We start from the raw sequence: 19,723 nt of genomic DNA on the forward strand, positions 1-19,723 counted from the left end.
CTGCACCCTCCGCTGCAGCCTGCAGGCCCCTTCTCCAAAGCTGTGGGGGAGAGGCAGAGAGAAGCCAACTTGGCGAGGACGCCAGCAGCAGCTGCACCAGGCTAGTCGGGCAAAGAGCGGCTCAGTTGCTGGCTGCGCATGCAGGCTGGGAGGGCTGTAAGCAGGAGGAAAACCGGGGGGAGGGAGCTGGCCCGGGGCCCCTAAAGGTGGGGGGGCCCATAGGCCAGTGCCTACTTGGCCTAATTGTTAATCCAGCCCTGAGGGATTGGTTGGCAAGCTGTATTGACCCCCAAAGAAGACTGCATATGAAACGAGTGAACATCTGGTTACTTCTTGTTGCCGTTCTTGTATCTGAGTGTGAGAGTCTGCATCAGTGAGTTACCGCTAGCATCTTTTCTGCCCTGTATTATGAATTGGCGAAGTTATTATACTAGTTGTTTTAGAGACACTTTGATGTCTAGTCCGGTTGTTTTGTACAGAAATTGCGGCAAAATTCATTAACAGAAGACCGAGGATTTGATGTGAATTCTTTATCGAATTTGTACGTGCGCAGCCCATTGTCAGGGTGGTTTTTCCCGTCGTTTCTCCTATATTCAGACATGCCTTCGGCCTGTAGCAGGGCTTTGCTCCGCCCTCTCCCAACGGAGAGATTCTCTTGCCTGTCTTATCTCACCATAGCTCTGTCTTCTCCACTGGCAGAACCGGAACTTGTGCAGGGGGCCATCATCAAGAACGAGGAGGCATACAAGGACAAAATCTATATCTTCTTCAAGGAGGATAATCCGGAGTGGTCCAAGAATGTGGAAGCACCGAAACGTATCTCCAGGGTGGCTCAGCTATGTGCGGTAAAGAGCTGGGGGTGAAGTGGGCGGGGGGCGGATAGCAGTCAAGCCGGCGCAGGAGAGAAATACACTTTGCAAGGAGGTTAAGGGGATGGCCATGGCCCAGGGAGAAGAGCATCCGTTTTGTATGTCAAAGGTGCCAAGTTCAATACCCAGCATATCTAGTTTATTTTATTTATTTATTTCATTCGATTTGTATCCTGCCCTTCTCTTACGGGCTCGGGGCAGCTAACAACATTTTAAAACCAGCAATTCAAATTTAAAAAACAAGACAGTATGATAAAAACAGCAATATAGCAACTTACAGAACGATAGGCTAGTCACTCAAGATTCGTTTGTCATCGCTACTGTTGTTACATTGGCGCTCACATGTTGCTGACGTTATTACTGCTATTGTGTTGGCGCTGAAATGTCGTTAGTTAGCTCTCTGTCTGGGGCAGTGATGCTCTGTATTCTTGATGCTTAGAAGGGGCCACAGTGGGAGGGCTTCTAGTGTCCTGGCTCCACTGATGAACGTCCTGATGGCACCTGGGTTTCTTGGTCACTGCGTGACACAGAGTGTTGGACTGGATGGGCCACTGGCCTGATCCAACATGGCTTCTCTTATGTTCTTATGTGACACAGAGTGTTGGACTGGATGGGCCACTGGCCTGATCCAACATGGCTTCTCTTATGTTCTTATGTGACACAGAGTGTTGGACTGGATGGGCCACTGGCCTGATCCAACATGGCTTCTCTTATGTTCTTATGTGACACAGAGTGTTGGACTGGATGGGCCACTGGCCTGATCCAACATGGCTTCTCTTATGTTCTTATGTGACACAGAGTGTTGGACTGGATGGGCCACTGGCCTGATCCAACATGGCTTCTCTTATGTTCTTATGTGACACAGAGTGTTGGACTGGATGGGCCATTGGCCTGATCCAACATGGCTTCTCTTCTGTTCTTTGCAGATAGAGCTTTTGTATTGCATGTAGAGGGTCCCAAATCCAATCCCCGGTGTCTCTAGCTGAGTGGATAGAGCGTCGGTGTTGCACATGGAAAATGAATCTCTGCATCCTATCTTTGGTTTTTCAGATGAAACGGAAAGGGTGGAAGTTGGTTTACTTTAAAAAGAAGAGGGCACAGGGAGACAGTTTGCAGTGGCTGATCCTTCCTGTTTGCGGGGACATCTGTCGTCTGCACTGCAGGCCTGAAAGGGGTCAGCACTGGGCCACCATGTACCCATCCTGTGGCTCTGATGTGCTAAATCACTTCTCCAAGCCAAGCCAGCTTGGAAAATGCATTTAAAGGTGCTTTTCCCCCACCTCCCTCCCTCCCTCCCTCCCTTCCTTCCTTCCTACCTTCTTTGCGGCTCTCAAACATCTGATGTTTATTTTATGTGGCCACTTCTGCTATATGTGATGGTTGAGGACATTCTATTTCACCGCATCTGACGAAGTGCGCGTGCACACAGAAGCTCATACCGTGAATAAAACTTGGTTGGTCTTCAAGGTGTCCCTGGACTCGGGCTTTGCCCTAACAGCTGTTTTCTTTCTCATTTCTGCAGGGAGACGGAGGAGGCACCGGCGGCTTGTCTTCTTCCAAGTGGTCGACCTTCCTGAAGTCCACGATGCACTGCTTTGACAACAAGACTGACCGCCACTTCCATCTCGTGCAAGACATCTTCGTTGTCCACTCTGAGGACTGGGCCGAAACGAAGATATATGGGTTGTTTTCAAATGAGTGGTGAGTGAAAGCAGGCCGCCCCCCCCCCCCCCGTGTATACAGCTAGGGCCAAGCCTAGACTGTCAGGCACCCTAGGCAAGGCTAACTTCCGGACACCCTCCCCCACACTGATAACGTCACCAAATCCAGGGGTGGAATTCTAGCAGGGGCTCCTTTGCATATTAGACCACGCACCCCTGATGTAGTCAATCCTCCAAGAGCTTACAGGGCTCTTCATACAGGGCCTACTGTAAGAAGAAGAAGATGATATTGGATTTATATCCCGCCCTCCACTCCGAAGAGTCTCAGAGCGGCTCACGATCTCCTTTCCCTTCCTCCCCCACAACAGACACCCTGTGAGGTGGGTGGGGATGGAGAGGGCTCTCACAGCAGCTGCCCTTTCAAGGACAGACAGTCAGAGCAGCCTACAATCTCCTTTCCCTTCCTCCCCCACAACAGACACCCTGTGAGGTAGATGACGATATTGGATTTATATCCCGCCCTCCAGTCCGAAGAGTCTCAGAGCGGCTCACGATCTCCTTTACCTTCCTCCCCCACAACAGACACCCTGTGAGGTAGATGAAGATATTGGATTTATATCCCGCCCTCCACTCCGAAGAGTCTCAGAGCGGCTCACAATCTCCTTTCCCTTCCTCCCCCACAACAGACACCCTGTGAGGTGGGTGGGGCTGAGAGGGCTCTCACAGCAGCTGCCCTTTTAAGGACAACGCCTGCCAGAGCTATGGCTGACCCAAGGCCATTCCAACAGGTGCAAGTGGAGGAGTGGGGAATCGAACCCGGCTCTCCCGGATAAGAGTCTGCGCACTTAACCACTACACCAAACTGGCTCTCCAGGAGGATTGGCTACATCCGGAGGGTGTGGTCTAATATGCAAAGGAGCTTCTGCTAGAATTCCACCCCTGACCAAGTCACATTAGGGGTGCCCAATTTGGTGCCCCCAGAAGGCAGGTGCTCTAGGCAGTCACCTAGTTTGCCTAGCAGCAGGGCCGGCCCCGTATGCAGCGAGACCCTGACCTAGACGGCCCGGGCTAGCCCGATCTCATCAGATCTCGGAAGCTAAGCAGGGTCGTTCCTGGTTAGTACTTGGGTGGGAGACCACCAAGGGAGACCAGGGTTGTGATACAGAGGCAGGCAACGGCAAACCACTTCTAAATGTCTCTTGCCTTCAAAACCCCCGTGGGATCACCGTATGCCAGCTGTGACTTCAAGGAACTTTGCACTGCCACGCTACAGCGAGGAGGTCTCATCTTGATGGACATTTCTGCCTGATGCTGAGTGCTGGCGGTAGGAATTTGGCCACTAGGGCAGCCAGCTCTGGAGCGGAATGGATAAGCATATGGAGCAGAGGTCCATCAGTGGCTGTTAGTCACAGCTTATTGTTGGAGCTCTCTGTCTGGGGGCAGTGACGCTCTGTATTCTTGTGCTGGGGGGGGGCAAATCGGAAGGGCTTCTAGCCCCACTTGTGAACCTCCTGATGCCACCTGGGATTTTTGGCCACTGTGTGACACAGAGTGTTGAACTGGATGGGCCACTGGCCTGACGCAACATGGCTTCTCTTACGTTCTTGCCTCGAGATCTTGCAGGTGGAGCCCGAGGAGGGTGGGGAGTTTGGGAAGGGGAGGGACCTCAGTGAGGTGCAATACTGTTGACTCCACCCTCCAAAGCAGCCATTTTCTCCAGGGGAACTGATCTTGGTCATCAATAGTAATAGCAGGGGGATCTCCAGGTGCCACCTGGAGGTTGACAACCCTGTTGACAACTAACCGGCGAGCAGGAAATGTCCGTCCCCTTTAACAGAGACTTGACAGGGAATGTCGTTTACCAACTGGTATTATTGATCTCCATGCTGTGAAAAGCTTCTATTATGGGGTAGAAAAATCCCCCTCACCAGGGTCTGCTGGTAGACACCCAGGGGTGGAATTCTAGCAGGAGCACATTTGCGTATTAGACCACGCACCCCTGATGTAGCCAATCCTCCGACAGCTTACAAGGCTCCTTTTTTGTAAGCTCTTGGAGGATTGGCTCCATCAGGGGTGTGTGGCCTAATATGCAAAGGAGCCCCTGCTGGAATTCTATCTCTGGACCCTGTACTAAGAGCCCTGTCAGCTCTTGGAGGATTGGCTACATCAGGGGTGTGTGGCCTAATATGCAAAGGAGCCCCTGCTGGAATTCTATCTCTGGACCCTGTACTAAGGGCCCTGTAAGCTCTTGGAGGATTGGCTCCATCAGGGGTGTGTGGCCTAATATGCAAAGCAGCCCCTGCTAGAATTCCACCCCTGTAGACACCGAACCTGGCTTGACCGTGTTGCGTACAGGTAGAGTTTCCAGCCCTAGGTTGGAAAACTCCTGGACGATTGGGGGGGCGGAGCCTGGGGAGGTGGGGTTTGGGGAGGGCGGGACCTCAGCAGAGCGTAACGCCGTAGAATCTACATTCCAAAGCAGCTGTTTTCTCCAGAGGAACTGCTCTCCGTTGTCTGGAGACCAGCTGTAATGCTGAGAGAGCTCTAGGGCTCAGTAGGAGGTTGGCAACATCACGCGGCAGGAATTGTGCCCCGCAAAGAAGAAGATGATGATGATATTGGATTTATATCCCGCCCTCCACTCCAAAGAGTCTCAGAGCGGCTCACAATCTCCTTTACCTTCCTCCCCCACAACAGACACCCTGTGAGGTAGATGAAGATATTGGATTTATATCCCGCCCTCCACTCCGAAGAGTCTCAGAGCAGCTCACAATCTCCTTTACCTTCCTCCCCCACAACAGACACCCTGTGAGGTAGATGAAGATATTGGATTTATATCCCGCCCTCCACTCCGAAGAGTCTCAGAGCAGCTCACAATCTCCTTTCCCTTCCTCCCCCACAACAGACACCCTGTGAGGTAGATGAAGATATTGGATTTATATCCCGCCCTCCACTCCGAAGAGTCTCAGAGCGGCTCACAATCTCCTTTCCCTTCCTCCCCCACAACAGTCACCCTGTGAGGTAGATGAAGATATTGGATTTATATCCCGCCCTCCACTCTGAAGAGTCTCAGAGCGGCTCACAATCTCCTTTCCCTTCCTCCCCCACAACAGACACCCTGTGAGGTAGATGAAGCTATTGGATTTATATCCCGCCCTCCACTCCGAAGAGTCTCAGAGCGGCTCACAATCTCCTTTACCTTCCTCCCCCACAACAGACACCCTGTGAGGTGGGTGGGGCTGAGAGGGCTCTCACAGCAGCTGCCCTTTCAAGGACAACCTCTGCCAGAGCTACGGCTGACCCGAGGCCATTCCAGCAGCTGCAAGTGGAGGAGGGGGGAATCAAACCCGGCTCTCCCAGACAAGAGTCCGCGTACTTAACCGCGACACCAAACTGGCTCTCACCCATAGGCCTGACCACCTGCTGCTTCTTCTCACCCACAGGGGCTATTCTGCGGTCTGCGTCTATTCTGTCGGAGACATTACGAAAATCTTTGAAACGTCGCCTCTCTTGGATTTCACTGGTGCATTTCCCGGTTTGAGGCCTGGGACGGTAAGGACCCGGCTTGCGGACTCCGTTCTGGCGTCTGCCTAGCCAGCTGCTATTGAAAACAGGACTCTGGGCCGAAGGGGGAAGCTCCGCTTAGAGGCGAGATATTCCATCAAAGCTGAGACATGCACGACTCATGCTCTGAATGGCACCAAGGAAATAGAGAGCCGCACCAGCCGCAGGAGATAAAAAAAAAAATAGGGCCAAGGCCATTGGTGCAAAAATCAGGTCAAAATATATTTTGTTACTCAATTAAATTTCCAAAAATTCTGCCCTGACCTGGATAGTCCAGGCAACCCCGATCCTGTCTGGCTCGACTCTGGCAAGGACTTGGACGGGGGACCTCCTTGGATTACCAAGTTGAGTAGTTTTGGTATTGGAATACCCAGTCGAGAGGATGGGGCAGGCTCTATTCCAGGGGTGGGGAACCCCTGGAATAGAGCCCTACGGGGAATGGGCGGAATAGAAATATACTTAAATAAATACATAAATAATATACCTTTAGAATCCAGAGTAGCTATCAATCAAGAAATGGTGAAACCTAAACCCTCCCCTTTGCTTATCAGGGGAACTCTGAGCAGAGTTCGAAACACCCAGCACCCTCCCTGGAGTCACATACCCCATTATCAGAGATGTTACGGCTCAAGGCTGAAACTGAAACTCAGAAACATAGAGCTGAGGACTTTGTCAGGCCCGAGAGAGGCATATGACACTAGCTAATCACGCAAAGCCTTATGGGAGAGAAAACCAAACACAGAGGCACGAGCTAATTCAGGCCGCTTTCCAGAAATGCCCAGCCTCGCTTATAATCCTGCCACGCTTATCGGCACAACTTCCACCTCGCGCAGATTGATATTCAGCTCGACCTAAGTGAACGAATGGACTGCATCTCAGTCGGTTTGAGCGGAAGTAGTTCCGATAAATGATTAATGGTGTTTTGCTTCTCGCTTCCCATAAGAACGGCTCACGGATGTTCCAGCTAGATGGACCATCGGCATCTAGATGGAGCTTCCCATAAGAATGTGAGTTCAAGAGCTCTGTGTTATGTGACTCTGGTATGAGGACTTGCTGTTCTTTGATAATTACCCCCTTCTGGCGCTGTTTCCACCTGGGGAAACTGTGGTCCCGTGCTGAATCGGGCCCCCCATGGCACTGTTAAAAGAAATTTCCACCAGGAACTTCCACTTCTAAAATGGTGGTGGTAAGACTCTATGACAAGACCCGCAAATGCCTTAATGTATAGTTGGGCGCCTAAGAAATTTTTAGGGATTCCATGCCTCTGTCTCATATATACACTGATTCAGATCTAAAGGGCAATTAGCATAGGGTATCAGCTGCCTCACCCTGATTTGGATGGGCCAGGCTAGCACGATCTTGTCAGATCTCAGAAGCTAATCAAGGATGGCCTTGCTGTGACTTGGATGGGGAAGTCCAAGGTTTGCTATGCAGAGGCAGGCAATGGCAAGCCACCTCTGTTTGTGTCTTGCTTTGAAAACTTAACGGGGTCGCCATAAAGTGACTTGGTGGCGCTTTACACACACGAATATACAGGGATGGAATTCTAGCAGGAGCTCCTTTGCATATTAGGCCACACACCCCTGATGTAGCCAATCCTCCAAGAGCTTACAAGGAGCTCCTCCTAGGCAAAGGAGCTTCTGCTAGAATTCCACCCCTGTGAATATCATTTGCCTGTTGGATTTAAATAAGCTTGGATATTTGCAGGTCGTGTTTAGAAGGGGATCACCAGGTGAGAAGGGGATCACCAGATGCAGGTCATGTTGAGAAAGGAATCACCAGATGCAGGTCATATTGAGAAGGGGATCACCAGATGAGGAGGGGATCACTAGATGCAGGTCATGTTGAGAAGGGGATCACCAAATGGAGGTCATGGGGAGAAAGGAATCACCAGATGGAGGTCATGTTGAGAAAGGAATCACCAGATGCAGGTCATATTGAGAAGGGGCTCACCAGATGAGAAGGGGATCACTAGATGCAGGTCATGTTGAGAAGGGGATCACCAGATAGAGGTCATGTTGAGAAAGGAATCATCAGATGCAGGTCATATTGAGAAGGGGATCACCAGATGAGAAGGGGATCACTAGATGCAGGTCATGTTGAGAAGGGGATCACCAGATGCAGGTCATGTTGAGAAAGGAATCATCAGATGCAGGTCATATTGAGAAGGGGATCACCAGATGAGAAGGGGATCACCAGATGCAGGTCATGTTGATTTCAGGAGCTGGGCTCTCTTTGCTGGGCCCTCTATGGTGCTGCTGGACTAAAATCCCTGTTACTATTGGAATCTGAGGGCATCATTCCTGTTTCCTCTTGACAGTGTATCAGAGAAGGGAAGCCGACTCCTGCTTATACCCAGAAAGTGGGCACCAATCACCCTGAAATGGAGCAGAAGGTGAAGCCGAGAGACATTTTATTTCACAACAAGCATCGCTACCAGAAAGTTGTGGTCCACTCAGTCCAGGCGGCGGATGAGCAGGTGTACAACGTCCTTTACTTGACTACAGGTATCATGTCTCCTGCTTACAATAATTGGTGTGATAAAGTGGTTAAGTCCCGGATGTAGGTTGGGGCTTGAATCCCCACTCAGCCTCCACGCTTGTTGATCCTGTGTGGTTCATTTTCTCTCTTATTGAACCTAGTTAGACATGCCTGTTGTAAGGATAACAGGGAAGCATAAAACGTTTGGCACTCTAAGCTTCTTGGAAGAAGACAGAATCTATAAAATGAGTCTTTTAAAGAAGATGCCAACATTGGATTTATATTCCGCCCTCCATTCTGAATCTCAGAGACCCAGAGCGGCTCACAATCTCCTTTACCTTCTTCCTCCACAACAGTCACCCTGTGAGGTGGGAGGGGCTGAGATACTGTAGCTCTGACAGAAGCCATCCTTTCAAGGATAACTCCTATGAGAGCTATGGCTGACCCCAGGCCATTTCAGCAGCTGCAAGCGGAGGAGTGGGGAATCAAACCCGGTTCTCCCAGATGAGAGTCCCATAAAAAGGCATGTGTGTTCACGCTCAACCTTGATGATTTATTCATCGTTTTCCACACCGCATTATGCCCCAAGAATCTTTCTCGATAGGACAAAAGAGTTTGGTAGCTTCAGGGTGAAGCAAAGCAGGTGTGGCGTTTGTACTGTGAACAATGAAGACGTGTGTGCGTGGGTGACAAAAGCAGCATGTTACTTACAGTGGAGAGGGTTTCTAATCTGGAATAACATATCTAATTTTTGGAGGCCATAACCTGGATGGCCGAGGCTAGCCTGATCTTAAGCAGCGTTGGTCCCGATTAGCGTTTGGATGGGAGACCACCAAGGAAGTCCAGGGTTGCTACGCAGAGGCAGGCACTGGGAAAACCACCTTTGAATGTCTCTTGCCTTGATCTAGACCAGGGGTGGCCAACCTGCAGCTCAGGAGCCGCATGTAGCTCTTTCACACATATTGTGTGGCTCCCTTTGGCTGGCTTGGAGAACACATTTAAAGTTAAAGTTGCTTTCTTTCCACCTCTTTCTCCCCCCAAAATCTATTTTCCTTCCTTCCTTCCTTCCTTCCTTCCTTCCTTCCTTCCTTCCTTCCTTCCTTCCTTCCTTCCTTCCTTCCTTCCTTCCTTCCTTCCTTCCTTCCTTCCTTCCTTCCTTCCTTCCTTCCTTCCTTCCTTCCTTCCTTCCTTCCTTCCTTCCTCTGACGTTCATGTATTGTGGCTCTAAAACGTCTAACATTTATTCTACATGGCTCTTGTGTTAAGAAAGTTTGGCCACCCCTGATCTAGATGGTCCAGGCTAGCCCCATCTCATTAGATCTTGGAAGCTAAGCCGTCTTGGCCCTGATAGTTCTTGGATGGAAGATCATGGCAATTATATTCTGCTCAGGATGGGAACTGCTCCGCTCAGTCAGGAGGAAAACCAGAGGGAACGTCGCCCCCCAACCATATTGCCCCTCCTCTCTTAGCTTGGATCTCTGCCAGGCCAGCAGACCATCCTACCTTCTAAATGCCCCCCCTACACACACACCTTTCCCCTGCTTCTCTCTTTGTGCAGAGAACGGAACCATCCATAAGATTGTCAGTTTACCGGACGGCCCCATGAATATCCTGGAGATCCAGCCTTTTGCAATCCCTGCCGCTATCCAGTCCATGGTTTTGGACAGTACCAAGGTAAGACATACTACCCCGTGGCACAGAGTGGTTAAACTGCAGTACTGCAGTCCAATCTCTGCTCACAACCTGAGTTCGATCCTGGTGGAAGCTGGGTTCAGGTAGCCGGCTCAGGTTGACTCAGCCTTCCATCCTGCCGAGGTCGGTAAAATGAGTCCCCAGCTTTGTGGGGGGAAAGGGTAGATGACTGGGGAAGGCAATGGCAAACCACCCCGTAAAAAGTCTGCTGTGATATGATTTCACCCCAGAGTCAGAAATGACTGATTCTTGTACAGGGGACTACCTTTGCCTTTCGGTGCTTGGGAGGGGCAACAGTGCGAGGACTTCTAGTGTCCTGGCCCTAGTTATGGACCTCCTGATGGCCCCTGGGTTGTTTTGGCCACTGTGTGACACAGAGTGTTGGATTGGATGGGCCATTGGCCTGATCCAACATGGCTTCTCATGTCTGGGGCAGTGATGCTCTGTATTCTTGGTGCTTGATAGGGGCAACAGTGTGAGGACCTCTAGTGTCCTGGCCCCACGGATGGACCTCCTGATGGCCCCTGGGTTGTTTTGGCCACTGTGTGACACAGAGTCTTGAACTGGAGGGGCCATTGGCCTGATCCAACATGGCTTCTCTTATGTTCTTATGTGACACAGAGCGTTGGACTGGAGGGGCCATTGGCCTGATCCAACATGGCTTCTTTTATGTTCTTATGTGACACAGAGCGTTGGACTGGATGGGCCGTTGGCCTGATCCAACATGGCTTCTCTTATGTTCTTAGGTGACACAGAGTGTTGGACCGGAGGGGCCATTGGCCTGATCCAACGTGGCTTCTCTTATGTTCTTCTGTGACACAGAGTGTTGGACTGGATGGGCCACTGGCCTGATCCAACATGGCTTCTCTTATGTTCTTCTGTGACACAGAGTGTTGGACTGGAGGGACCACTGGCCTGATCCAACATGGCTTCTCTTATGTTCTTATGTGACTCAGAGTGTTGGACTGGAGGGACCACTGGCCTGATCCAACATGGCTTCTTTTATGTTCTTATGTTCTAAGACCCTTTCGCGGTCAAATTGGGTTGAGAGAGGCCGCCTGGAAGGAGATTGTCTGTCGGCCCATCAGAGCTCTAGGGAACCATTTAGTGCAAGTATATGCAAGGACTTGGAATAGGGTTGCCAGTCCCTAGTTGGGAGTGGGGGATCCCCTGGTTTGGAGCCCCTCCCCGCCTTCAGGGCTATCAGAAAGGGGAGGGGGGATGGCCACTGGGTGCTCCATTATACCCTTCAGAGACTGGTCCTCATTAGGTATAATGGAGAATCGATCTGTGGGTATCTCAGCTGGGGCGGGGCGGACTGTTTTTTTAGGCAAAGGCAGGGCTTTTTTGTAGCAGGAACGCTTTTGCATATTAGGCCACTCCCCCCTGATGTAGCCAGTCCTCCAAGAGCTTACAGGGCTCTTCTTATAGGGCCTACGGTCAACTTCAGGAGGATTGGCTACATCTGGAGGGTGTGGTCTAATATGCAAAGGAGTTCCTGCTACAAAAAGAGCCCCGGGCAGAGGCATCAAAATTTCAGCACAGCTGCTGCAGCGTTCCCTCTTAAGCTGAGTGAGTGTGAGCTAGCTCACAGTTTTTTAGCTTCCAGCTCACACAGTTTTGTCTTGGCTCAGGAAAAGTGGCCCCAGAGCAAACTAATGGACAACTTTCATGCCAGTCGCTCACAAAGAAGAATTTTTGCTCACAACACTCCACAGCTGCTGCAGCCTCTCCTCAACCCCCCCTCCCCCAATTTCAAAAAGATTGGAACTGGAGGATTAATTCTGCTTGCCCCAAAAGAAGATGTCCCTTATCCTCCATTATTTCCAGTGGAGGGAAGGCATTTAAAAGGCGCACGGTCCCTTTAAATGTGATGGCTGAAATTCACTCGAGTTCAGTTGCGTTTCTTTCCTCCTCTATCCTGGAGCCTCACCTCACCTGGCAACCCTAACGTGGAAGAAGAAGTTAGATTTGTATCCTGCCCTTTTTTCTGAGTCTTAGAGTGGCTCACAATATCCTTTACCTTTCTCCCCGCACCCTGTGAGGTGGGTGGGGCTGAGAGAGCTCTCCCAGAAGCTGCCCTTTCAAAAACAGTTCTGCGAGAGCTCTGGCTGACCCAAGGCCATTCCAGCAGCTGCAAGTGGAGGAGTGGGGAATCAAACCCGGTTCTCCCAGATAAGAGTCCGCACACTTAACCGCTGCCCCAAACCAGCATGCAAGGAGCAGAGATGATTGCTTCTACGTGCTGACTGATGCAATCTGGGTGCAGGATTGGCTTAGAAGGCCCTTAGAGGATTGACACAGATGGTCTCCTAGACCACGCTAGGAAGCGTTTGCTGTACGCAAGTTCTTCTTTGGTTTTTCTCCAGAACGTGCTGCTCGTGGCTTCGGAGAACGAGGTGGTTGAGCTGCCGTTGGCCATGTGTGAGGTTTATAAGGACAACTGTGAGAGCTGCGTCCTGGCGAGAGATCCCTACTGTGGGTGGATCGATAAGAAATGCACCTCGGTTTATACCACCAGGTATGCCCCTCCTGATGTGGAGCTTCACTCATTCTTTTTCAGCTCCGTTCTCCCTGATGTGGAGCTTCACTCATTCTTTTTCAGCTCCCTTCTCCCTGATGTGGAGCGTCACTCATTCTTTTTCAGCTCCCTTCTCCCTGATGTGGAGCTTCACTCATTCTTTTTCAGCTCCCTTCTCCCTGATGTGGAGCTTCACTCATTCTTTTTCAGCTCCCTTCTCCCTGATGTGGAGCTTCACTCATTCTTTTTCAGCTCCGTTCTCCCTGATGTGGAGCTTCACTCATTCTTTTTCAGCTCCCTTCTCCCTGATGTGGAGCTTCACTCATTCTTTTTCAGCTCCCTTCTCCCTGATGTGGAGCTTCACTCATTCTTTTTCAGCTCCCTTCTCCCTGATGTGGAGCTTCACTCATTCTTTTTCAGCTCCCTTCTCCCTGATGTGGAGCCTCACTCATTCTTTTTCAGCTCTGTTCTCCCTGATGTGGAGCTTCACTCATTCTTTTTCAGCTCCCTTCTCCCTGATGTGGAGCTTCACTCATTCTTTTTCAGCTCCCTTCTTTCTTCTCATACCTCTCCCATGCTCAGCATGACTTCTCAGGGTCTGGCCAAGGTGGCTTCCTAGTCCCTCATCGAAAGTTCTGCTTTCTTCCCTGACCCGGATAGCCCAGGCAGGCCTGATCTCATCAGCTCTTGGAAGCTAAGCAAGGCCGACTCTAGCAAGTAGTTGGATGGAGGCCTCCTTGGAATACCAGAGCTGGGAGGCAAGGGCAGACTTTATTCAGCCACCTCTCTGATTATCCTCCAGGCCGCCCAGTAGGGGTCAGTCACCAGAAGTCACCGTGACTTCCAGGTGTATGCAAACACAGCTACAAATACACCTAAAAATACAAAAATAAAGGTAAAGGTAGTCCCCTGTGCAAGCACCAGTCGTTTCCGGCTTGGGTGACATCGCATCATGACGTTTTCAGGGCAGACTTTTTATGGTGTGGTTTGCCCATTGCCTTCCCTAGTCCTCTACACTTTCCCCCCAGCAAGCTGGGGACTCATTTGACCGACCTCGGAAGGATGGAAGGCTGAGTCCACCTGGAGCCGGCTACCTGAACCAGCTTCTGCTGGGATCGAACTCAGGTCATGAGCAGAGGGTTCAGACTGCAGTACTGCGGCTTTACCCCTCTGCACCACAGGGCACACATGTGCACCTAAAAATACAAAAATATCCCTCCCAAAAACCAAAGTTCTACTTTCTTGATGCTTTGATCTTTCCTAAACTCAGCCAAAGCTTCATGCGGCTGTTGGAGCAAGCCAGCTTCACTACAAAGAAATACAAGGTGGCCCGACTGCTCGTTGGCTGTCGCGTTGGGGTTGCCATCCTCCAGGTGGGGCTGGAGATCTCCCACTATTACAGCCGATTGCCGGACAGTAGAGACCAGCTCCCCTGGAGAAATGGCTGCTTTGGAGGGTGGACTCTAGGACATGAGGCCCCTCCCCTCCCCAAACCCCGCCCTCCCAAGGCTCCTTTCCCCCCCAATTACTGAGAGTCATCATACACAAAGATTTTTGATCACTTTTCCCAAGGGCGACCTCTCTGTTTCTACAGCACTTCAAATATGCCACGCAGAGTACACAAAATCGCTACTTACCATGGTTTTTAACTGAGCCAAAGACTGTTTGATATTTAGCTGAGTAAATTAAGTTGCAGTGGAATAATGCAGCACAGACACACATGTATTTAACTTCTGTGGAAAAGTTTACTTCAAACGTAGGGAAAGGATTACGTGGAAAGCAAAAAACAACAGTATAACTAACTCACCCTTCTCGTTCTGATCAACTCCATCCTGTTCCTTGTTCCTTCTCACCCTAAGAAGGAAGGGATGGAAGTTTCCCTCCAAAGCTCCACCCTTTGCGTACATGCAGAAGAGCAGGAATGATCTCCAATATATCGATTAGCCAACAGTCGATCTTATGATCACCTAAGAACATAAAAACATAAGAGCATAAGAGAAGCCATGTTGGATCAGGCCAATGGCCCATCCAGTTCAACACTCTGTGTCACACAGTGGCCAATATACACACACACACACACACACACACTGTGGCTAATAGCCACTGATGGACCTCTGCTCCATATTTTTATCTAAACCCCTCTTGAAGGTGGCCATGCTTGTAGCCGCCACCACCTTCTGTGGCAGTGAATTCCACAGGTTAATCACCCTTTGGGTGAAGAAGGACTTCCTTTTATCTGTTTTAACCTGACTGCTCAGCAATTCCATTGAATGCCCACGAGTTCTTGTATTGTGAGAAAGGGAAAAAAGTACTTCTCTCTCTACCCTCTTCATCCCATGCATAATTTTGTCAACCTCTATCATGTCACCCCGCAGTCGATGTTTCTCGAAGATGAATAGCCCCAAGCGTTTTAACCTTTCTTCATAGGGAAAGTGTTCCAAACCTTTAATCATTCTAGTTGCCCTTTTCTACACTTTTTCCAATGCCATAATATCCTTTTTTGAGGTGTGGTGACCAGAATTGTACGCAGTACTCCTCATTAAGAATAAAACCTCACCCCCCCCCCCCCGCTTTATTGGTGGGAAGAATCAACTCTACACCTAATGGATTCTATGCTCAATTTCCTGTTAATTGGCTTGCAGAAGCTTCAACGTAACCCCGTCATGACCTAAGGGATGAAACTTGTAAAACCGGACAAAGACTAACAGCATTTATTCCAGTATGAGCTTGCCTGGGACGGAGTCCACATCATGAAGCTGGTTGCATAGGGTAGCCGTGTTGGTCTGCTAGTACAACACTTAAGACTTGAATCCAGTCGTGCTTTAAAGATCAACAAGAGTTTCAGACTACAAATTTTTGAGAGTCAAAGCACCAGACCAGTTTGGGGTTTTTTTGTAGCAGGAGCGCCTTTGCCTGTTAGGCCACACACCCCTGATGTAACCAATCATCCTGGAGCTTCCAGTACCCCCTGGGCTAAGACCCCTATAAGCTCTTGGAGGATTGGCTACATCAGGGGTGCGTGGCCTTAATAGGATGTAACCAATCCTCCTGGAGCTTCCAGTACCCCCTGGGCTAAGACCCCTATAAGCTCTTGGAGGATTGGCTACATCAGGGGTGTGTGGCCTTAATAGGCAAAGGAGCTCCTGCTACAAAAAACCCCCTGCAAAGCTCCCTTTATCAGGTTTGAGTAGAATAGAAATGGAGATCTTGAATCTTTTTATCCTAATAATACCTCCATTTCTAAGGTGCTGGTGGACTTCTCTTTTGTTCTTCTACAATAGCTTTAGCACTGGGATTGTCATGAGAACAGGCCATTCCTACGATGACTTGTTTTTCATTCTAGGATTTTGACCCGCCTTTCTTTCTTGTTTCCTTTTGTAGAGAATCGTTGCAGTCCCTGACCTCCAAAGTTCCTCAAGACATCTGTGAATTTTCACCGCGCGGTGATGCAGAAGGTACTGATAGCAAAACAAGGTTCATAGTTATTTGCTGAACTATAGCTACGTTGGTCATAGGAACATCAGAAGAGCCCTGCCGGAGAAGACCAGTGGACAATCAAGTCCAGCATCCTGTCTCACACAGTGGCCAACCAGTTCCTTTGGAGGGCCAACAACATGGCCTTCATAAGCACATAAGAAGAGCCTGGCTGGATCAGACCAGTGGTCCATCTAGTCTAGCATCCTGTCTCTCAGTGGCCAACCAGTTCCCCTGGAGGGCCAACAACAAGGCCTTCATAAGCACATAAGATGAGCCCTGATGGTTCAGACCAGTGGTCCATCTAGTCTAGCATCTTGTCTCTCAGCGGCCAGCCAGTTCCTCCGGAGGGCCAGCTACAGGACATAGCGGCTGGGGCCTTCCTGAGAATATAAGAAGAGCCCTGCTGGACCAGACCAATAGTCCATCTAGGCCAGCATCCTGTTTCACATGGTGGCCAATTAGTACCTCTGGACAACCAACCACAGGGCAGAGAGGCCAAGACTTTCCTAAGAACATCAGGAGAGCCCTGCTGGATCAGACCAGTGGTCCGTCTATTCCAGCATCCTGTCTCACACAGAGGCCAACCAGTTCTTTTGGAGGGCCAACAGCAGGGCATAGAGGCTGAGGCCTTCCTCTGATGTTGCCTCCTGGCTCTGGGATTCAGAGGCTGAGTGCCTCTGAATATGGAGATTCTCTTTAGTCACCATGGCTAGTAGCCACTGATAGACTTCTCCTCCATGAATTTATCTAATCACTTTGTAAAGCTGCCTCTGACCATCACTGTATCCTCTGGCAGTGAATTCCACATTTCAGTCACTCTCCAGTTCACTAACCCAGCGGCCTCCAACCTTTTTGGCACCAGGGACCGGTTTTGTGGAAGACAGTTTTTCCACGGACTTGGGGTGGGTGGGCATGCGGAATGGTTTCAGAGGGTACAATTGTGCACTTTATTACTATTTGTTTGGTGTGGTGGTTAAGTGTGCAGGCTCTTATCTGGGAGAACCGGGTTTGATTCCCCACTCCTCCACTTGCACCTGCTGGAATGGCCATGGGTCAGCCATAGCTCTCTTATTTGGGAGAACCGGGTTTGATTCCCAACTCCTCCACTTGCAGCTGCTGGGATGGCCTTGGGATAGCCATAGCTCTCGCAGAGATGTCCTCGAAAGGGCAGCTTCTGGGGAGAGCTCTCTCAGCCCCACCCACCTCACAGGGTGTCTGTTGTGGGGGAGGAAGGTAAAGGAGATTGTGAGCCACTCTGAAATTCGGAGTGGAGGGCAGGATATAAATCCAACGTCTTATTATTATTACTGCATTGAAATATATAATTAAATAATTATACAACTCATGGCCCCGTTACCTAACAGGCCATGGACTGGTACCAGTCCACGGACCAGGGGTTGGGGACCCCTGCACTAACCAATATCAGCACCAAGAGTTGGGCTAATGGACCCCAATGTCTGGTCCATTATAGCTAGATTCCTTCACAGGTTCTTTCAGGGCTTTTTTTGTAGCAGGAACTCATTTGCATATTACACCACACCCCCTAGTGTAGCCAATCGTCCAAGAGCTTACAGTAGGCCCTGTAAGAAGAGCCCTGTAAGCTCTTGGGGGATTGGCTACATCAGAGGATGGGAAAGACCTTGATCTGAGACCCTGGCTCAGTGGTAGAACATGTGCTTGGAGTGCAGAAGGTCCCAGGTCCAATCCCCAGCATCTCCAGTTAGAAGGACCAGGCAGTTGGTGATGGGAAGGACATTGACTAGAGACTCTGGCCCAGTGGAAGAGCCTTTGCTTTGCATGGAGAAGCTCACAGGTTCAATTCCCAGCATCACCCATTAAAAGGACCAGGCAGTAGGCGATAGGAAAGACTTCCGAGGCCCTGGAGAGCTGCTGCCAGTCTGAGTAGACAATACAGACCTTGATGGACCAACGAGTCTGATCCAGCAGAAGGCACCTTGAGGAGCGTTCCTTCATTTATTTTATTTTTTATTTACTTTGGATTTATATGCCGCCCACTCCGCAAGCGAACCATGGGCAGCTAACAGTCATAACAAAACATTAAAATTACAGTCACAGAAGATAACATACATAGAGACAATTTTAAAGCTTACCATACGGCGTTATAAATTTTTTTTAGTTACCATAGGCCATTTATAAATATCTCAGCTCTCAGGTCTTCTGTTAGTCTGTTTGTGATCTTACAGATGGTATTGCTCAGTGACATAGAAGTGGCAGTCTCAACGCCCCCATTAATAGTTGTAGGCCTGTCGAAAAAGCTCAGTTTTACAGAACCTGTGGACTTGGGAGAGGTCTCGCAGGGCCCTTATGGCCTCTGGGAGAGCATTCCGTAACATCGGTGCTACCATTGAGAAGGCCCTAGCTCATGTAGAGCTTAGCCTGGCCTCCCTTGGTCCGGGGATGGATAGTAGATTTTGGGGTCCTGAACGCAGCGCTCTCTGGGGTGTATTCAGGGAAAGGCGGTCCCTTAGATAGGCAGGTCCTTGGCCATATAGGGCTTTAGAGGTCAATACCAACACTTTGAAGTGGATTTGGTACACAATAGGCAGCCAGCACAGCTCTTTTAGCACCGGTTGAATGTGTTCCCATCAAGGGAGCCCCATTCACAACCGTGCCGCTGCATTTTGCGCAAGCTGCATGGAACTGATTGCTTGTTCAAGCAAGATACTTTGAGTATAACTTTCTCCTAAGCGGGGAACAGGCACGCCAATGTTGTAATCAACCAAAGACATCCTTTCCTCTCACGATTTCCTCCCCCCCCCCTCCAGGAGAGCCTCCAGAGGTGACTTGCACAAGAGTTCCCCTGTCGTCTCGCTACTATCTGAACTGCTCCCTCGAATCCCACCACGCCATCTACACCTGGGTCCACCGGGACAACGTTGTGGCGCACTGCGTCCCCGACAAGGATCCCTGCACCCATTTTATCGACCAGGTCTCCACAGACTCTGAGGGGGAATATGCATGCGTTTCCCGGGAACACTGGTTCGAGCAGACGCTCGTCACTCGGTGCCTGACCGTGGTGCCGCCCGCCGATCAGCAGACGGAGACGCCCAGCGGTGACCAGGTTTTGGCTAATTTCAGGGAAAGCAAACTGCTCGATTCCTCCCCGACGGAACTGAAGATGGTTCACTCGATGGGGCCACAAGATAACCGGGCCACCGCAACATCATTTTCGTTCTGGCTCAAACTACTGCACACAGTGGTGGTTTTCGTTCTTCTCAAATGACCTTCCCAACGCTTCCATTGACACGAAGAACCGCACGGCACTTGTTAAGGTTCTGGGATCTCTTAGGCTTCCCAGACTTTCAAGGTGGCGTTAGAGAAGGAATTCTCATATATGGTGAGGGACCAGAATTTCGGCAGCCTTGAAGATTGTTGTATTATTTATGTATTAATTTATTTTAAATTATTTACCCAGCGGGTTGCCAGCCTGAAAGTGG

General features: G+C 50.1%; 1 protein-coding gene across 1 annotated transcript in view; it reads left to right on the top strand.

The window, feature by feature from the left end:
- Window positions 1–19,509, top strand: part of SEMA7A (semaphorin 7A (John Milton Hagen blood group)) — a 75,282-nt gene extending 55,773 nt beyond the window's left edge. The window contains exons 7-15 of the mRNA XM_060259989.1: window positions 700–845; window positions 2,392–2,570; window positions 5,974–6,082; window positions 8,415–8,601; window positions 10,134–10,249; window positions 12,637–12,788; window positions 16,170–16,213; window positions 18,829–18,855; window positions 19,052–19,509. Coding sequence (XP_060115972.1) covers window positions 700–845; window positions 2,392–2,570; window positions 5,974–6,082; window positions 8,415–8,601; window positions 10,134–10,249; window positions 12,637–12,788; window positions 16,170–16,213; window positions 18,829–18,855; window positions 19,052–19,509 — 1,418 coding nt within the window. The remainder of the gene's footprint in view (window positions 1–699; window positions 846–2,391; window positions 2,571–5,973; window positions 6,083–8,414; window positions 8,602–10,133; window positions 10,250–12,636; window positions 12,789–16,169; window positions 16,214–18,828; window positions 18,856–19,051) is intronic.
- The last annotated feature ends 214 nt before the right edge of the window (window positions 19,510–19,723 follow it).

This window comes from Heteronotia binoei, chromosome 19 (genome assembly GCF_032191835.1).
Source record: "Heteronotia binoei isolate CCM8104 ecotype False Entrance Well chromosome 19, APGP_CSIRO_Hbin_v1, whole genome shotgun sequence".
Classification (NCBI taxonomy): domain Eukaryota; kingdom Metazoa; phylum Chordata; class Lepidosauria; order Squamata; family Gekkonidae; genus Heteronotia; species Heteronotia binoei.